General features: G+C 36.1%; 3 protein-coding genes across 3 annotated transcripts; all 3 read right to left on the bottom strand.

Moving 5' to 3' along the window:
- Positions 1 to 481: 481 nt before the first annotated feature.
- Positions 482 to 12,865, bottom strand: tkfc (triokinase/FMN cyclase). The gene is made up of 16 exons (XM_039659940.2): positions 12,743 to 12,865; positions 12,392 to 12,581; positions 11,286 to 11,578; positions 11,132 to 11,210; positions 10,829 to 10,918; positions 9,570 to 9,604; positions 9,409 to 9,493; positions 9,232 to 9,321; positions 8,975 to 9,091; positions 7,577 to 7,693; positions 6,198 to 6,335; positions 5,237 to 5,343; positions 3,040 to 3,143; positions 2,605 to 2,638; positions 1,811 to 1,903; positions 482 to 1,719 (listed from the first exon to the last, which is right to left on the bottom strand). The coding sequence occupies exons 1-16, from the start codon at positions 12,746 to 12,748 to the stop codon at positions 1,561 to 1,563; spliced, it is 1,737 nt and encodes a 578-aa protein (XP_039515874.2). The 5' UTR covers positions 12,749 to 12,865; the 3' UTR covers positions 482 to 1,560.
- A 3,170-nt stretch (positions 12,866 to 16,035) lies between these two features.
- On the bottom strand, positions 16,036 to 19,655 carry LOC148998515 (uncharacterized). The gene is made up of 3 exons (XM_089130533.1): positions 19,552 to 19,655; positions 17,029 to 17,139; positions 16,036 to 16,925 (listed from the first exon to the last, which is right to left on the bottom strand). The coding sequence occupies exon 3, from the start codon at positions 16,899 to 16,901 to the stop codon at positions 16,077 to 16,079; it is 825 nt and encodes a 274-aa protein (XP_088986659.1). The 5' UTR covers positions 16,902 to 16,925; positions 17,029 to 17,139; positions 19,552 to 19,655; the 3' UTR covers positions 16,036 to 16,076.
- On the bottom strand, positions 18,741 to 19,704 carry LOC148998514 (uncharacterized). The gene has a single exon (XM_089121828.1). It carries the CDS (start codon positions 19,617 to 19,619, stop codon positions 18,741 to 18,743), a length of 879 nt encoding a protein of 292 aa, XP_088977954.1. The 5' UTR covers positions 19,620 to 19,704.
- Positions 19,705 to 20,189: the final 485 nt, after the last annotated feature.

The following is a 20,189-nucleotide window of genomic DNA, read 5'->3' as shown; positions in this document are numbered from 1 at the left end:
GGGTATTGTGAGCAGTAATACTTATCATGTTGGGGGAATAGACATCACAATATGCACCACAGATGCATAAGGTTTCCTCTGTGTATATCTTTTATTTGATTTTTTTATTTATTATATATATATATATATATATATATATATATATATATATATACATAGAAAGAGTCTTTATATGAAGAGTTCAGATGCAAAAGCCTCTAAATGCCATTTGAAATTTTCTTCTTTAATGATGATTTTTATCAAACTTGTATATTTAAGTTCAGTAATTTCACTTAAATAACAATTAATAGGTAATCTTCATTGCCATTTAAGTGAAATTACTCAACTTAAATATACAAGTTTGATAAAAATCATCATTAAAGAAGAAAATTTCAAATGGCATTTAGAGGCTTTTGCATCTGAACTCTTCATATACAGATAAAGAGTCATGCAGGTTTCAAATGACATGAAGGTGAATAAATGTAATATAAAAAAAAATAATAATTGGTTGAGAAAGCTATACCTTTTATAACATCTGATTATTCAAAATGATGTCATCACAAACTTAAATACAACATTTTTTAATGTTTTTATTAGTTAAACATATTCATTTCACAAATTCATAATTAATACTGCATTTGAAATTACGTTGTTATAACATTTAGTGTTAAATCGACCCTTTAATGAGGCTAATTTTGGAATTAAAAATTATTAATCCCTATTAATTTATTAAAAGCTTATTAATTTTAATAAATAAAATTATTAATTAAAAAATAAATAAAAAAACTTATTAATTTAAAAACAACAGTTTTTAAAAAAGCCCTCCTACTTTTACAATGTTTGGTCTCAGTCACTATTATTGTTTCATTAATGGTAGTGTATTGATGGATTATTTATTCAGTATTTCCACCATTTTCATTAAAACTGAAGAGTGTAAATTCTGCTGAGCTAGTGGCAATAAACTGCATTCCAAAAAAAGACCATTTTAAACAGGTTTCAGATGCACACAATTGATTGAGCCAGTATTTCTATGTTCATCAAAAACATTTGAATGCTGAAAATACAGCAGAGCCACAGTTTTACACTCTTCAGGAGTGTGTCAACTTATATCACATTTAACCGGGATCAGAGAAAGTATTTCAACGGTTTTAAAATCATTCACATCTTTGAAGATCTGCACAAATCGATGTTAGCAAACCTTTGTGTTTTTTTACCAGCCTTTTGCTTTACTGTTCCCTAAAGTGCCCCTATTATGCTTTTTCTAAAATTACCAAACTACTTTTGACCCTCAAAAACTGTAGTTGTAGCTGAGGCCTGAAAGAGTTTGGTTCATGTTGTCGAAATGTTGAAAAGATTATGTTTTCAGCGTAGCAAATCCACTTTGATGAACCTAGAGAGACTAAATCTTAAATTCAAAGGAACCGGTTTCAAAATATGGAGATGTGAAATATATAATAGAATGATAATTTTCTTATTTTTTTTACCTTGCATGCATGTAAACACTATTGTAGGAGACATCCAAAATACAAATATGAACCTTTAAAATGGCATAATAGAGGCACTTTGAGAATCTGCATATTGTTAACTCTCCACCTTCAAAGAATGGAGTATGGCCCTCAGTATGGCAGCTACCGCCACGGCCCCCGGGTCAGGCTGGGTCAAATGCTCAGACGCAACGTAACTGGCACGTCCAGCCCTTGCAGTGAGACTGCGTGTAGATTCGGCTCCCACATCTGCTTTCTGTTACAGATAGATATGTAAGAGACTAATATCATAGATGCAAGAAATTATGAGAAAGCAAAAAATTGCCATTTAAAGTGTTAGTCCATACCTCCACTGCTGCTTGTAGTATCGCCATGTGACCATCGGGAGGTGCTGTGGAAAGTTTCATCAACTCCTCCACAGCAGGGCATAGGGCATCAAGCTAAAAGTTAACACAGAGGGTCAGCTTCGTCAATGATTTGCAGGTATTGAAAGATTTGATTTAATAAAACGTTAAGACTTGCAGGTTAATTAATGCCCAAGCAGATTAATCATTGATACATGGATATAAATGGTCAGTAGTGTTTGCCAATAGCCTACACATATTTATCCAAAATACTGATCATCTACATTCAGTAAACTATTCAGGTAAACAGGGAACTACACTTCTATTCAAAAAGTAAGTAAAAGTTGCACTTTTATTCAGCAAGGATGCATTAAATTGGTCAAAAGTTAGAGTAAAGACATTTATAATGTTAAAAAAAGGTCAAAATAAATATCAGTTTCCACAAATATATTATTATTATCAATGTTGGAAACAGTTTTGCTGCTTAATAAGAAAGTTTTTTGAGCACCAAATCTCAAATTTCAAACACCTGAAGGATCATGAGACTGGATAAATGATGCTGAAAATTCAGCTTTGACTTTTTTTAAATCACAAAAAAAAAAAAAAGGGCAGCCTTAGTGAGCAAAACACATAAAAAAATCTTCAGATTGATTTTTTTTTACCTCAAACTTTTGAACGGTTGTGTAATTCATATGTTAACTAATACGCTTTTACTATTTTCTAATTTTCTAAGATTAGAGATTTCCAATTTGTGTGCAACAATGACTAAAACTAGAATATTCCTGTGGCAATCATACCATGGTCCGATCACCTGGTTCAGCACCTCCATATCTGTCGGAAAAAAACCAAGGAATAAATTTGCAATAAAATGACACACATCTTTATACTTTGTAAATTTGGCAACGTGTATATTCGAATATACTGAGAATACTAAAGTATGAGGGAAAACAACTGAGAATGAGTTCATTTATTATTGGTTTCCCTGACAGTGAACGGTGAAGTACAACATCTACCTAAATCAACATCTTTGTTGATCCTGGAACATCTTTCCAATCAACCAATCAGATTTAAGGGACAAGTTTACAGATTATGTCACGTTTAGGGTTACAACCAGTGTTAGGTGCTTCTACAACAATGTTATACACCATCATTTTAGTGATAACTTATGGGTATAGAGTTAGAACACACCTGACTTGGCAAAAAAAATAAATAAAAAAAAATAGGTCACTCACCTTTTCATGGCCTCGGTCCCAGCATGCAATGCCTTGGCCCAAGCAGCACCATCACTGTTTTGTTTGAGATGAGGGGCGGCCGCAGACAAAAACAAGCAATATAACTGTGGAGAAAAAGATAACGGATCATTTGATGATTTCATGAGAACGATATTTAGGGTGTGTTCACACTTGGCATGTTTGGTTCGATTTAAACAAACCCTGGTGCGATTGCTCTGTTAGTGTGGTTCATTTGAAAAAATGTGAACGTTGCTCTCTGAACCCTGTTGCCAGCAAACAAGCGGGCCGAGACGCTGGAAATATGGGTCTCGGTCCACTTCAAATCAAACTCTGATTCGGTTTGACTGAAAAATGGGCCAAAGACATAAACGAACCAAAAACAGGACATGATGTCACAAGATGAGACCCTAAAAGGACAGAATGGTTCTTCTCCATTACAGAAATCCCGTCTCCTTGCAGTAGATCTTCATTTAATGCAATAGAAGAATTCCTGCTGTTAATTTGGACTCCTTTACACATTAGCTCTTTGCGAGTTCTCAGCTGCTCAAAATACCACCATATTTAGTCTTCACACATATAATGACCGTGTTTAGCCCAGCACAGCATTGCTTTGGATGTTTGGTAAGTTCGGTCACAGAATATACGCCATAAAAAACATTTCTTTGTTTTGTATGTTTAGGTTCAGTGTGAACGCTAGGACTAAATGTATACACTGGTACAGAGCAGACAAACAAACCAAGAGACCCGAACTACAAGTGTGAACACACCCTTAAAGGGATACTCCACTTTTTTTGGAAATACGCTCATTTTACAACTCCCCCAGAGTTTAACTGTTGAGTTTAACTTCTTTGAATCCATTCAGCCGATCTCCGGTTCTGGCGGTACCACTTTAGCATAGCTTAGCATACATCATTGAAGTGCACAAGACCATTAGCATTTGTCCCAAAAAAATAACCAATGTGTTTCGATATTTTTCCTATTTAAAACTTGACTCTTCTATCGTGCACTAAGACAGACGGAAAATGTAAAGTTGTGATTTTCTAGGCTGATATGACTAGGAACTATACTCTCATTTCTGCGTAATAATCAGGAACCTTTAACGCCGTACCATGAGTGCAGCAGGCGCGATCATACATATCTATATAAAGGCTAGATACGTCGTCTACGCTGCTGGCCAATGGAGGTCGACGTCTGCGCCTGGCGGCCATCTTGTCACAGGCAGCTCGCTCACTCGTAACATTGTGTTAATGGTACGTGTGCTATTTGAATAACCATAACTTGCTCAATTTTCTACCGATTTTCAAACGGTTTGTTTTGTTATAAACGTCTGAGATGTAGTTATGACACTGCATACTTATGAATAAAAAGTGTATAAAAATAAATAATCATCCAGATAATTATAGCCACGTTAAGATGGCCGCCGGTGATGACGATGGAAACACCGCCGTAACACATCTAGCCTTTATATACATATCTATGGGCGCGATGACTACACAAACTTAGTCCCGGTCACGTTGGAAGCTGGGGACTATTTTCAGGCGCTGCGTCATAACATTGTGCCTGCTGCACTCATGGTACGGCATTGGTGTTTCCTGATTATTACGCAGGAATGAGAGTATAGTTCCTAGTCATATCAGCCTACATTAACATTTTCCGTCTGTCTTAGCGCACGATGTACGTAACTATAGAAGAGTCAAGTTTTAAATAGGAAAAATAGCGAAACACTTTGGTAATTTTTTTAGAACAAATGCTACTGGTCTGGTGCACTTCAATGATGTATGCTAAGCTATGCTAAAAGTGGTGCCGCCAGAATTGGAGATCGGCTGAATGGATTCAAAAACGGTAAAACTCAACAGTTTAACTCTGGGGGAGTTGTAAAATGAGCCTATTTCCAAAAAAAGTGGAGTATCCCTTTAAGGCCTAATCACACCAAGGACGATAACTATAATGATACAGTTCTAAAATCATTCTACATATTAAAAATAGCAGAGTTCACACCACAACTATAATGATAACGGGAGAAAGGAATGATATCATTGGAATCACTTTAATAAAAATAAATTCCAGCTGATGAACGATAAAAACATTGACAGCCAATCAGAATACAGCAGACTTTTAAGAGCTGGAGCATTTGAAGCAGCAGATGATTGCAGTGCGCGCTTCGAATAAACAGAACAATATCAACACATCCACATACCGCCCCTGATGATCCTCCCATCCTTTCCTGGACCAGCAGACCCAGATCTGCTAGAAGCTGGCCAAGGTTTCCAGGGATCCTGCTGGTCTGGAGCCACTCCTGAATGGCTGAAGTAGACCACATTGTGAAGGCAAGTGAAACATTTTACGGTAACACTTTACAATACGGGTGCACAAATATGCATTAATTCATCCTTAACTAATGCACAGATAATCATGAGTTAATGTATAACTCATGAAGAACTAAACCATTAATTAATGATTACTGCATCAGCAACTAATAAAGAGTCTATATGATTAATAGATTAAGTAATACATGAATTGCTATTAATTCAATGTGTCATTGTGTATTAATTCCTTAATAGTGTAAATTAATGTGTTAATTGTCACAATTAGTCACAAAAAGTTATGCACTTCAACTTCCAGTTGTCTGCTTTAATTAATCATTAGCTAATGATTTGCAAAAGTATCATTATGTTATGACTTTACTTGTTGGGGCACATCATTATTAACTAGTCATTTAGTACTTTGCACATGAATTTGCACTAACAATGAAGTAATTAATGATGTATTAATGCATATTAGTGAACCTGTCATATTATCTGGAAGTTGAAATACAAGGCTCTGGCTCATTCTGGTAATTAACATATTAATTAGCACTATTAGTTAAAAAAATGAGTTATTATGGAATTAATCCACAATTACATTTTTAATTAATAACAATTCATGTATGAACTAATACATTAACCTTACAAACTCTTAATTAGTTACCAATGTGGTAATCATTAATGAATAGCTTAAATAATCATTAGTTACACATTAATTCAGTATTATCTGTGCATGCTTATTAGTGCACACGTATTGTAGAGTGTTACCCATTTTACTAACATTATATATTTGAACACAAAATTAAGCAATATGTTGGTTTAAATAATATGTGTGCACTGTTTAAATGTGGATACCATTGGCTAAAAGAGCATGTGTGCTCCCACAATCTCCATCCCCTGCTGCGCGGTCCAAAGCATTGAGTTCCTCTCGGCGCTGCAAGAGGATCTTACACACGGACTCCAAAACCCGGCGAATGACGGAAGAAAGCGAGCCTGTGAAGCAGCACCAATGTGTCGATGAAGTGCTTCAGGTGTTTCAGTTAATATACAATCCTGTTCAAGTAAGATTTTTCAAATACTTTCAGCAGAGATGCATTAAATTGACATTTGTAATGTTACAAAAGATGTCTATTTCAATGCAGTTCTTTTGAACTTTCTGTTCATTAAAGGGATAGTTCACTTTGAAATTAAGTTTTAGCTTACCTCAAGGGCATCCAAGATGCAGGTGTCTTTGTTTCCACAGTATTTTCAATTTTGATCTTTTTAGGTCAAGCCGTTCTTGTCTGTCAGTCATATAATGGAGGTCTATGGTCACCACCTCAAAGAGCATGCACAGAGAAGTCCAAATTAAACATGATTTAATGACTCATTAATGTAAATACACACTGATGGCCTAAGACAGTCATCATATATGTGATGTATACATCATAAAACATCATTATATGACTGACAGACAAGAACGGTTTGACCTAAAAATATCAAAATTGAAAATAATGTGGAAACAAAGACACCTACATCTTGGATGCCCTTGAGGTAAGCTAAAACATACCAAAAATGAATTTCAAAGTTGAATTATCCCTTTAAAGAATTCTGATTTACCTTTACCATCATAGGAATAAATTACAGTTTAAAATATTAAAATAGAAAACAGCTACTTTATTTCTAATATTTCACAATATTACTGTTTTTAGTGTATTTTTTTTTAAATAAATCCAGCCTTGGTAAAAATAAGAGGCACCAACGACGACAATGATAAAGACATAGCTCTAAATATATAAGAATAGCAGAGTCCACACCACAACTATAACGATAACGGCTGAGAGGAATGATAATCACTTTCAGAACAATTTCTTTTTCAGCTAATAAGCGATAAAAACATTGACAGCCAATCCGAATCCATCCTGCTTTTTAGAGCTCGAGCAATTAAAGCGGCAGACGACAAAAATGCAGCACAGTTATAATAAACAGATTGACATTGTCTGCTGTTGTAGACGCTAATATAGTTTATAGTTTTATAGGCCTAAGACTTACACTAAGACTTACACTGGCCCCAAGATTTTAAACAGTTGTGCATTTATATTACTTTATTAGTAGTAAAATATTTACCCATGCCAATTATTTATTATAAAGAATTTATGTATAGTATTAGTTTAATAATTACACTAAAAATAACAAAGAAACTGAGGCATATATAACTGACATTTGAAAAATGTAAATTTTGCACTCTTCTCTACCTTCATGATATTGATCTGAAGCTGCGGCAGGTTTTTCTGCAGGTTCAATGAACAGGTTCCTCCCGCTCACAGAGGTCGTGCTGAGGTTAGGCCAGGCCGGGGCGGTGGTTTTAGCATCTGAGAAAGACAAATCAGTGACACTTCCCATACACTGCACTATATACTAATATATATATGAAGAGATCAGATGCAAAAGCCTCTAAATGCCATTTGAAATTTTCTTCTTTAATGATGATTTTTATCAAACTTGTATATTTAAGTTCAGTAATTTCACTTAAAAAACAATTAATAGGTAATTATTATTGCCATTTAAGTGAAATCAAGTGAACTTAAATATACAAGTTTGATAAAAATCATCATTAAAGAAGAAAATTTCAAATGGCACTTAGAGGCTTTTGCATCTGAACTCTTCATATATATAAGACAATCTCCTGAACTCCAGACTGAATGTCAGAATGGGAAAGAAAGGTGATTTAAGAACAATTTTGAGCGTGGCATGGTTGTTGGTGCCAGACGGGCCGGAGTATTTCACAATCTGCTCAGTTACTGGGATTTTCACGCACAACCATTTCTAGGGTATACATTTATAGACCCTACATTTATTTACATTATATTTATTTCTAGGGTCTAGGGTTTATAAGCAACTGTCATGTGATTGGTTGATTAGATAATTGCATTAATGAGAAATTGAACAGATGCTCCTAAAAATCATTTAGGTGAGTCTATATATTTATATAGAGAGTAAATTCTCTACACCTGCATTCATTTCAGAGTATACTGGTAATTTTAACATCTTAAAGATGCTGTGTGTAGTGAAACTTTGTTCATGTGTTTAAAGAGTAACTAAACACTAAACCAACTTTTTTTAGTTAATGATCTGTAAGAATGGATCTTTATTAATACCAGTCATTGATTTGAGTAACTTTTTTGACATTTGTTTATAAAGTGTTTTATTTCTACAATATATGGTGTAAAAAAACGCCTTAGTGCTGCCCTCTTCAGGTTGAACGGTGGCGACTGCAGTTGAATTTTCCAATTGGATGTTCTGCACTTCGTGACGTACGCAGGTTTCAGCTCACCACGCGAGCTACGCCCTTGGCAGTATAAAAAACATCTTGTGTCGTCAAAACCACTGTAGCGAGTCAGGAGTTGGAATTGCAAGTATTGAAAACGATCAGGATAGAGTGTTTTAGCATCTATTTCGTCCCCTCTATCTCCGCTGGGGTCAGCCCACTTTTTCAGCATTTTCAAATATTGCCAGTGGGTGGAGTCAGGCTCTGACCAGGGGTTTAGTTACCCTTTAATATACATTTCAGCTCTGTCATATTAACTCTTTTTCTGAACCAATGATTTCAATGTCATCCAGGTGAAGCAAAACTGGATTTAAAGCGAACGCACCAAACAGTCGGAGCATCTCTTCATCAACCTTCATTAAAGAAAGAGACATTCCCGCCATCTCCAGTGATGTCATGAACGATCCGGACATCACCCTGACAACCAGCACACCACGCTCCTCTGAAAAGGAGAATCGAATCAGAAACAGAATTTACAAATAGTATAATGAAATGCAAATATTAGGATATAACAAGATCAAATATTCAGTTCTATATTATTTTGTAATGTTTTAATCTAGCGTTGTGCCACTTGAGTCTCACCTAGGCAGTGTACAGCTGCTTTGCAAACCACAGCTATTTCCAAACATGAAAGAGCACCAAGATTATTCACACACAGCACCACCTTGTCTCCTGTTAGACAAATACATTTTTGAATACACATTCATGTAAATGCACAGCCTCAGAATCAACCCTGCGCTGACCAGTTACGCATCATACCTGACTTCAGGGACAGATGTGATTTGTTTGAGGAATCAGTCATGTGACTTATTACAGTTTGCACAACTTCATCGGCAGAGGCCACCTGAAATAAATCAAAACCATCAATCTCAATACTCTTTATTGTAGGATTGGATGAACTGCAGTTTGAAAAGACTCACTTTTGATCTCTTAATACCTGGTTCTCCATGGATCCCTATACAAATAAATATAGTGTACATTTTAATATGTAAATATAGTATATAAACACTACTGTTAAACGTTTGGAATAAGTAAAATTTAAAAAAAAAGGATTTGACATGCAAGAACACATGAAGTTGATCAGCAAAAGACATTTATAATTTCTTTTTAAAATAAGAAGTTTTTTTGCTGTTCTATTTATTAAGAGTCATGAAAAAAATGTCTCGCGTTAAGCAGCATCTGTTTTCAACATTGATAATAATAATAAATGTTTCTTGAGCAGGAATGATCATGTAACACTGAAGACATGCTGAAAATTCAGCTTTAAATCACAGGAATAAATGACTTTTTAAAATAATATATTCATATAAAAAATTATTTTAAATTCAATAAAAAAATGCTTAATATTGCAGTTTCAACTGAAATTTTGTTTAAATAAATGAGTGTATATACAAATATAATATATATTTCTGTCAAATCGATTAATCTTATCTAACAAAGGTTTGTGAAATATATATATTAGGGCTGTGCAAAGATTAATCGCATATGCCATTTCCCTTTTAAATAGTTGAATTAGCACTATTCGGACTATTTTATTATTATTATTTTTTATTATTATTATTATATATTTTTATTTTTTTATTATTATTATTTTTTTTTTTATAGTTTGACATCTTTGTGTGAGTTTGTGTGTAACTGATGGCCATATCAAATTCCTGTGTATCTGCTGATGCATTTGGCGAATAAAGTGATTCTTGATCTTGATGTGTTTACATAACATATTTGTGTGTGCTTCGTATAATTATTTTGTGTGTATATATATATATATATATATATACACATGCATGTATATATTTAAGAATTGCACCTAAATACTGTATATATAGAAATACATAAATACTGTATATATATAGAAATACACAATCTATCTTATATATCAATATTTTGAATATAAATTTTCTTACATACTTTTTCTTAAATATATACATGCATGCATGTGTATTTCTATATACAAAATAATTATACACAGCACACACATAAATAATATGTAAAAAAAATTATTTTGGATGATGAATCAATTTGACAGAACTATATATATATATATATAACTGCTGTCAAATCGATTAATTGTAATTAAAAATGCACATAAACACTATATACACATATTTACTGCTACATAAAATAATTAATTTTTAAATAATTTCTAATCTTTACTCTTTTTGTTATAGATCTCTCTTACCCAGTCCTAACTCCATCTCTCCTGGTGGAAGCTGGAAAGATGGAAGGCATCCGGGAACACTGCATGGAGACAGACTAACGCCCAATGTCCCTGATAAAACAACAATATATATGATGCCAGTGTGTGTGTGTGCATGTATATATATATATATATATATATATATATATATATATATATATATATATATATATATATATATTGTATAGCACAGTGGTTGGATTTTCACAATTGAAACAAATTTCCTTCAGTACTGCAACATTTAAGCTATAACAACCGAAATGGTAATATGCTGGTCTTTCTCACCAATGTTTTTTGTTGCTTTGTTCACCCATGCAACAATTTCATCCAAAGGACAGCCTTTCTCTGCTAGAGCTCCAGCTAGCTAAAAAGAAAAAATGGCATTTATTAAAAAAAAAAAAAAAAGATTAATATAGCCATGTCAAGCTCATTTTGGTACCTTATGAATGAACACAATTCCACACAAGCCTCTCCTGCCGGCTTTGCTGGGCTGAGCAAAGGCGCAGTCATCGCCCACAATCACCATGTCCGCCTGGACGCCCTGCGATCTGGCCTGTTCGACAGCTATGCCAAAGTTTAGACGGTCACCCGTGTAGTTCTTCACGATGAGCAGGACTCCTGAAGCGCTTCCCTTCCACAGAGTCAGGATGGCAGCCAGGACACTTCCCGGAGGAGGAGAGGCAAACACTGCTCCCGCCACAGCTCCGGACAGCATCCCCATGCCAATGTAACCTGAAGTAGAGTGAAAGTAGCTCAAATACAACAATGGCACTAGCAACACCAAGTTCATAGGTTCAATACCCAGGGAATTCCCTTTAAAAAAAAATGTTTTTAAAGAAGTCGCTTATGCTCACCAAGACTGCATTTTTTGGATTGAAAATACAGTAAAACAGTAATATTGTGAAATATATTTTCAATTTAAAAGAACTTTCAAATTTGTTCATATATTATAAATATAATATAATCATTATACATTTCTTTACTGTCACTTCTGGTCAATTTAATGTGTTCTTGCTGAAATAAAAGTACAAATTTCCAACAAATCTTTTCTTAAAGAAGAAAAAAAAAATCTTACTGACCCCAAACATTTTAAAAGTAGCCAAGTGTAAATGCTATAAAAATGGATTACCACAAACCTTACTTTAGTTATTGTTAATATTGTAAACAAATCCCCTCCAAACTGTATAAGAAACTTTCATAATCATCATCTTTGTCATTGTAATTTCTTTCTTTGTTACTGTAATGTCTAAGGACCAAACAGGAATGCATTTATGATACAATGTATTACAATTATACAGTATCATATTCCCTCTTGCTGTGCACAGGGCTTTACATTAATGTTTTATCAGGTGACCTAAAAAGTGCATCATCTAAAAGAACCTGTTATTCAAGTCAAAAATATTATTTAAAATGTCTGATTCTAAATGACTACAACAAATTACAGCAAATGTAATTTCAACAACTAACATCCTATGTTATTCTTCTTCTTTAAAATTCAGTAACGAACATAGCACACTAGAGAAGGAACCGTTTCACACGCATTACCAGCATGTGCGGGTTCATGGCCAGATCCTCCTCCAGACAGCAGAGCTACCTTTCCCTTAATGCTCTCCAGATCGGACCGCAGCACCACTCTGTGCCCCCGCAGGAGCGCCAGACCCCCGGTACTCCTGACGAGACCCTCCAAAGCCTCGTCCACACACTTCTCAACCGAGTTCAATAATTTACTCCGCACCTGCTCCAACCGTATAAAAATAATACATTTCAATTCAAACATTCGCATGTAACTATCAGCCAGTCACTACTGAACAGTTGTGTCGAAACCATATGCTTTGCAATCAACATGTAAGTTAACAAGTTTGTTACAATATTCCCAATGGAGACACCGTTACATACCTCCATTACGCCTGCAATCAGTGCACAACCTTCGTCCTTTTACCACTTCCGCAAACTTGCGTGACGATGACGTCACGAGCCCCGCACCAGACCACGAGCGCTCATCTCCAATTTATTTTTTTTTTTTTTAACTCTTTCCCCGTCATTGACGGGATTTTTCAATAATTTCCCGCTATTTATGAGACGACTATGGAAGATTGTTTCCACTGACACAAATAAAGATATTTTTGATGCAACCTGAGCGATTGATGTCTGTCCTTAGATTGACTGGTATGCAACTAGCCTACCAATTTGAAGCTTCAAAAAGTTCATAAAGACATCATAAAACGAATCCATATGAATTGAGCGGTTTAGTCCAAATTTTCTGAAGATACACGAACACTTCATGTGATGAACAGACTGAATTTACGCTTTTATGTAGCCTACATAAACATTCTACTCACACATCAGTTGTGGTAAATGTACGGTTGAGCGAGAACCAATGAGCTTCATTCCCGTGTTGCTTCAACAAGAGGGTTGTTCCCTATCAGTTCGGTCAAGGTACCGTACTCTGGATCACGCTTAAGCCAATGCACTTGGCGTGCAAGATTTTTATCTCGCGCTCCGCCTCGCAGCGTGGGTATGGGTATAATGTATAACCATAGACATATAGACCTCACCTTGGATACGGCTGTTCATTGGAACGAATGCGTCAATAGAGCCGCCATTTTGAAACAGGGGAGCCCCTCCACTTTAATGCATCAGCGTCAATGTAGTAGACACAGGTCTAACGCAAATAAAATCACCATAAATCATCATGAATGCGATTTTTCTTGTTTTTTTTGGTTTGTTCCAAGGGTCAGACATGTATTTATCATTGATTCCAGAAAGAAAAAATAAATGTAATTTTTTTTAAACATTCTTCCAAGTTCAGATTTCATCCGTGAACTTCATACGCTGCACAAAAGTCCGCCACCATCAATGAATTCGAAGTAAAGGCAGAGATAGCAGCGTTACCTAGCTACTTCCTATGACAAGACTCCTGTTCCAAGATGGCGGCGGTTTTGACGCATGCTTAGAACCCCCAGGTGAGGTCTAGTGTATGTGTCTATGATGTATAACTAGCCTACAGAAGCAGATGCATGCAGCATTTGTCTTTCGCATCAGAGCCGATCGGTCTTCACGTTGATTGATGTTTCTGAAGAAAGTTGTTTAACAAGCGAGTGTGTCGGTGCTGTGCTTCTTCTGGAAGTCTCAGTCTTCTGGAGATCATAAGCTTCTGAGCTCTCAACTACTGTTTTAACAGCATTCTTTGTGTTTGTTTGTTTTGATGGTCAGTTAGAGGGTAAAGAAGTAAGTGCTTCACTGCTACACACTCTTAGAAGAAATGGTTCTATTTAGAACCAGAAATGGTTCCATCCCCCGCTTCATATATGGAACTCCAAAATGGTTCTATATAGAACCATTTTTTGGGTAAAAGGTTCTATTGGCCAAGTATGGAACCCCAGGGTTCTATATAGAACCCAGAGGAACCCTTTTTTAAGAGTGTATAGAACCTTTTACAAAAAAAAAATGGTTCTATATAGAACCATTTTGGAGGTCCAACTACATAGCGCTGATAGAACCTTTTAAGGTTCTGTATAGAACTTTTTGTTCTAAGAGTGGCAGGCTGCACCATCTCCTGTCAGTTTTGCCATGGTCATTCCCCTGTGTGCTCCGGCACTGGTAAAGAGTGTTATTTCCTGAAAAAGCAACACGGGTGGGTCTGTGTCTTTTTTAAGATGCCATTCCACCGGGCGTTTCTGTGTGTGGTTGTTCCCTCTCCCCACCTGACAGTCACAATAGATGCATCACGCGTTTGGGCATTCAGCAAGCTGAAGCAGCTTTGTGGATGGCTCATATTCTCATTGCGGGAACATGACTATCTCGGTGTTGAGATTGAGACTCGCCTTCATTCGTGATGACAAACCGGGTCGAGCTACCGAGCAATACCGAATATTGTGCAGTGCCTGGTTGTGGAAGAAGACAGTGGCTGCATAAGCTTCCTCTGGATTTCAATAGGACTGCATGGATAAACTTTATTTTTAATGACGTGCAGCTGATGAAAACATTGTCGTCTGTTCGCTTCATTTCACTGAGGATTGTCCTGTAAACAAGACTGGATTTACAGCCCGATTGAGACTAAAGAATGGAGCTGTGACGTCTATATTGGATCTGACAGGAATTGTGCAACACACAGACTCTGGGTCGAACATGTATGAGCGAATCATTCCGGTTGCCATTTTACAACATTGGACGTTTTCAAATCAATTTCCCCCTGGTGTATCGAGGGGTGAGTCGAAACTCATTATTATATGCAAAACTCACAGCAGTGGGCGTTTACTTCCAAATCTTCAGTGTGAGACGCTCATAAAAACCGAGCGTTTTTCAGCTGGGCTCAAAACTAGGGTACAAAATAGCCTATTACTTATTCATTTTGATGTTTTTGAATGCAAAAAGCAAGCGAACGTCATAAGTTGACCTCAGACAACAATATAATAAAATTTAAAAAGCCAGTTCATGACCCCTTTAATCCCAATAATCTCCTTTGAATCCTGCCTTTATTTTTGTGTGGATGTAATGCATGACCACTTATTCTCAAGTGTATGTTTGTAAAAACAATAATAATAATCAAAATAATAATATGCTTATAGTAAAGTACTCATATCCACTTTTTGCTCTCTTTATTATTAAATTACAATTTACTACATCAGCTACATAACTAAGCACCTATCTAATTTACACAACATTGATGTTCTTCATTATTCATATAGATGTATATTGTATATATTTACCAGATCATTACGGTCAAAGTGTTTGCTTAATGCAAACTGTTGAGGCTATCCTATAGGCCTCGGCATAGATGGCATGGTGTTCTCAACGCGTAGCTGAAAAATTCAAAGGTCCAAACATTTGCTCTCTTTTGGGTGGTGTTCCCGTTTATTATAAAAGTATGAAAGGGAATAATTTACATTAAAATGGTACTTCACCCAGTGCTAAATATTAAAGTGCTGTCGTGCTGTTGGTAAAGTGGGTGCTCACGGCTACGGTAAGAACCGTGTGTTCCTCACCATCCACACCATACCTAACTGATTACCACACCTGGCTGTAAATATACTTAATTCCCAGTGATGTCACACCCAGTGCAACACTCCACCAAGTGGCTAGAGTAAGTAATAGCAATATTAACCTATCCACAAAAGGTGAAGGTATAAATGGCTCCTACACAAACAAATGAACAAACCTAACAAAGTTATATTTGAAGAAACTTTGCAAAGGACAACATTTGTATTAAACAAAGCCCCCCACATAATGGTTAATCTTTTCTAGTGAATGGCAATTTCTTTTTCTTGGACAGAAAGAGAACAGATTGCATTACACTGCTTGGTCGCATTAGCCATAAATTGATGCCCGCTAGAAGGCACAAATTATGTAGTGACAAATTTCCATTTATAATGAAAAATTCCAGGCCATATGGAACAGAGATGCAAACTAGAATGACAGTGATAATTACAAATGCCCTCTTTTTCTGGTGGTGCATCCCTTCCTTCTGTGTTTCACCAGGACTTGGTCTCAACAGGATCTTGAGCACTCCTAGACTACAAGTAGTGATCACCAACAGGCTGATTGTAAGGGAACAAGCGTAGACCTCAATTTGGGTGTGTGGACTGTAAACAGAAAGACCTCCATAAACCACACTCAGCATCCAGACCAGTCCAGCACTAATATATCTGTGCTTCACAAAGGCTGGGTTGCGGTACATCGCTGGATGAGCCACGGCTATGTAACGCTCAACACAAATCAAGCTGTTCATAAGGGGTCGTCCAACTAGGTAGCTTCCAGTAAAAAACATAGCAATGAACATTGTGTATTCACTGTCAATGTGATCAGTAACCACAATAACGCAATAAAGTACCATCACAAAAACCTCTAGTGCAGAAAGGTTCATTGTAAAGATCTCTGAGGCTGCCAGACGTCCCCTAAGTCCATTATTTCGAGAGCCCAGCCAGAGGACCCAGATTTGGATGGGAAGGACAACAATGAAGTCCAGTGCTATTACAGAAAGTTGAAGTGAATACCCTGGCTCTGTGCATCGGAGCCCAAAAGAAGATGTTTGGTTGTTGGAGACAGTGCTGTTCATGTTTCTCTTCAAGTTCAAGCGTTTCTAAAAGGCATCGAGAACTACAAATAATGGAATAGTAGCAATGAAAATACATTCCAATGTAAAACAACAAAACCAACAAACGTATTCATTAAATTACACTGACCTGATGTTAGACAGATGAGAGTGATTCCAGCGTCGTTCCTTTAGTGTCGATTCTCTCACGTTGGTTTCATCAAATATGTCACATTTATTTGCATCTGTATCTCTATGTGTGCTTTATTAAAGGAAATGTGCAAATACGGAATGAAAAGCAGCATTTTAAAGGGATAGTTCACTTTGAAATTAATTTTTGATATGTTTTATCTTACCTCAAGGGCATCCAAGATGTAGGTGTCTTTGTTTCCACAGTATTTTCAATTTTTAATATTTTTAGGTCAAACCGTTCTTGTCTGTCAGTCATATAATGGAGGTATATGGGGTCCACCTAAAAGAGCATGCACAGAGAAGTCCAGATTAAACATGATTCAATGACTACACATTGATGGCCTAAGAAACAAAACGAGCCGTTTGTGTGAGAAAACGAACAGTATTTATATCGTTTTTACCTCTTGTAACCACAACCACGTCCAAGTGATCTGAGGGTGCGGGCGCTTTGTGTCTGTGACACCTACATCTCGGATGTCCTCGAGGTAAGGTAAAACATATCAAAAATTAATTTCAAAGTGAACTATCCCTTGAACAACATGTGTTCATTTGAGTTTGTTTTCACAGTTTTATATTGCAGAATTTGACTGTGAATATCATATTTACTGCTCTGATTTGTTAATGACAATAGGATTGATGTGTATTGTGTCCATTAACATTTCAATCAAAATTTATTTGTATAGCGCTTTACAACAACCCTCAGATATCCAAAGTATTTCACATCAAGATTAAATATAAAACAACATACAATAAACAGAATAAACATGTAAAATCAGAAAATGTTGCCAAAGTAAAATATCACACCACTACTGCGTATTAAAAGCCATACTTACCAAGTAGGTTTTGAGTTTAGACCTAAAAAGTGTTACATCTGTAATTGTAAAAATACACCAGCCCATTTAGTGCCTTAAAAACAACTCGATACTCGATATAAAGTGAAGATCACTGGAACTAACTAGTATTGACTCAAGTGTTACTACATGATCTAGTCATGATTTGTGCAACCAAACACTAAAGTCATTTCAAGTTTAGCCAATTTTTAATTGATTATACAACTTTGTTTTCAGCATAACAGACAAACTTTTATACCAAATAGAGCTGCAATATTGCATATGCTCATTGTCATGTAATTCAAAATTAGTAGGTATATTATAGCGTCTCAGTCTCATTATCATTTCACTAATAAGCAGTTTATTTACATTCACAGAACATTAAAATTCTCAATATTTTCAAACGTTTTTACTGTGCTTTATTCACATGATCTAATGCAAAATACCACTTATAGCCTACAATTAATTAAAGGAATTCCTGTTTATTAAATTGTTTATTGGGCTTTTTGCCACTTTACTTTAAAGTCAAGCAATCTTGATAGGTTAATGATAAGGAGTAATGCTTTATTTACAGTGTCCTTGTTACATCTGTTACAACTTAACATAGTAATTACAGTAAATTATGCATAATTACATGCAACAAACCCTCAACCAAATCCTAATCCTACCCTAACTCTAAAGTAAGCACATGTAGTTACTTAATACTACTCAGTACTTAAATACATAATTACACTGTAATGACACCTTAAAATAAAGTGTAGCCGATGATGTTTACAAAACCCAACCCAGAACTGACCTTTCATCTCTATCTGAGAGCCACTGCTCTGCATGGATGCGCTATTTATGAGGACGTGGCTTCAATATTTTGTGTTGTTTTAATAAAAACCTTTTTAATGCATGGAAACTTACCATGCTTGGACAGATAGAGAACAGGCTGTATAACACTACCTTGTTTCGATAACCATACATTGACGCCCAGCAGCACACAGAAAGCATCATGAGAAATATTACTGCTAATGTTGAAAAGTAGTATATCCAGGCCATATGGAACAGATGTGTAAACTAGAATGACAGTGATAATTACAAATGCCCTCTTTTTCTGGTGGTGCATCCCTTCCTTCTGTGTTTCACCAGGACTTGGTCTCAACAGGATCTTGAGCACTCCTAGACTACAAGTAGTGATCACCAAGATGCTGATTGCCAGGGAACAAGTGTAGACCTCAAATGGGATGCGTGGACTGGTACAAACAGAAAGACCTCCATAAGCTGCACTCAGCATCCAGACCAGTCCAGCACTAATATATCTGTGCTTCACAAAGGCTGGGTTGCGGTACATCGCTGGATGAGCCACGGCTATGTAACGCTCAACACAAATCAGGCTGTTCATCAGGGGTTGTCCAACAATGTAGATTCCATAAAAAAACACAACAACAAGTACGGTTTCTTGATGCATAAAAGTAAAAGGAACCATACATAAAGAATAAATTATGGTCACAAAAACCTCTAGTGCAGAAAGGTTCATTGTATAGATTTCTGAGGCTGCCAGACGTCCCCTAATTCTAAAGTTTCTTGAGCCCAGCCAGAGGACACAGATTTGGATGGGCAGGAGGACAAAGATGTTCAGTGTTATTACAGAAATTAGAAGTGAATACCCTGGGATGGAGTCTGTGCATGTGATCCCAAAAGAAGATGTTTGGTTCTTGGAGACAGTGCTGTTCATGTTTCTCCTCAAGAAGTCAAGTGTCTAAAGAATGCAAAAAAACAACAAATAATGCTGAAAACACATTAGAAAACTCTAAAAACAAGACAACACCTGTTTTTCTCTGTGGTGACGATGAACAATATATAAATGTAAACAATAACATACACTGACCTGATGTTAACCGGGCAGATAACCTTCTGAGTGGTTGTCACCTGCAGCTCCTCTCACATTAGTTTCATCCCACGGCACTCATGTTTGCATTTGGATGAATTATGAAAGGAAAATATGCAAATACTGAATGAAAAGCAGCATTTTAACAGCATTTTGTCACGTTTGGGTTTGTTCATGTCATGTTCCATGTCTGTCATGTGATTCCCTGTTTGTCATTTGATCCTGCCATTTGTCTTGTCATTGGTTAATCGTCTGTTCATTGTTCACAGGTGTCTCTTTTCTTGTCATTATTCTGTGTATTTAAGCTGTCATGTTTGCCATATGTCTTGGTCAAATTTTGTTACTTGTAACCTTTGTTGGGTAAGTTCATGTATTTGTTTTGAGTTCCACATTATGTTTAATTTTTATTATTGAAAT

This window comes from Pimephales promelas, chromosome 1, assembly GCF_988280905.1.
Source record: "Pimephales promelas chromosome 1, fPimPro1.hap1.1, whole genome shotgun sequence".
NCBI lineage: Eukaryota > Metazoa > Chordata > Actinopteri > Cypriniformes > Leuciscidae > Pimephales > Pimephales promelas.
This window is presented reverse-complemented; position numbering and strand designations above follow the sequence as displayed.

Coding starts and splice junctions, on each gene's coding strand:
- tkfc (XM_039659940.2), bottom strand. Junction 9,605..10,828: donor AGAGATGGAGTTAGGACTGG/GTAAGAGAGATC, acceptor TTATTTGTATAG/GGATCCATGGAGAACCAGGT. Junction 3,144..5,236: donor TGGGAGGATCATCAGGGGCG/GTATGTGGATGT, acceptor TTTTCTCCACAG/TTATATTGCTTGTTTTTGTC.
- LOC148998515 (XM_089130533.1), bottom strand. CDS start 16,901: ATGAACAGCACTGTCTCCAACAACCAAACATCTTCTTTTGGGCTCCGA.
- LOC148998514 (XM_089121828.1), bottom strand. CDS start 19,619: ATGAACAGCACTGTCTCCAAGAACCAAACATCTTCTTTTGGGATCACA.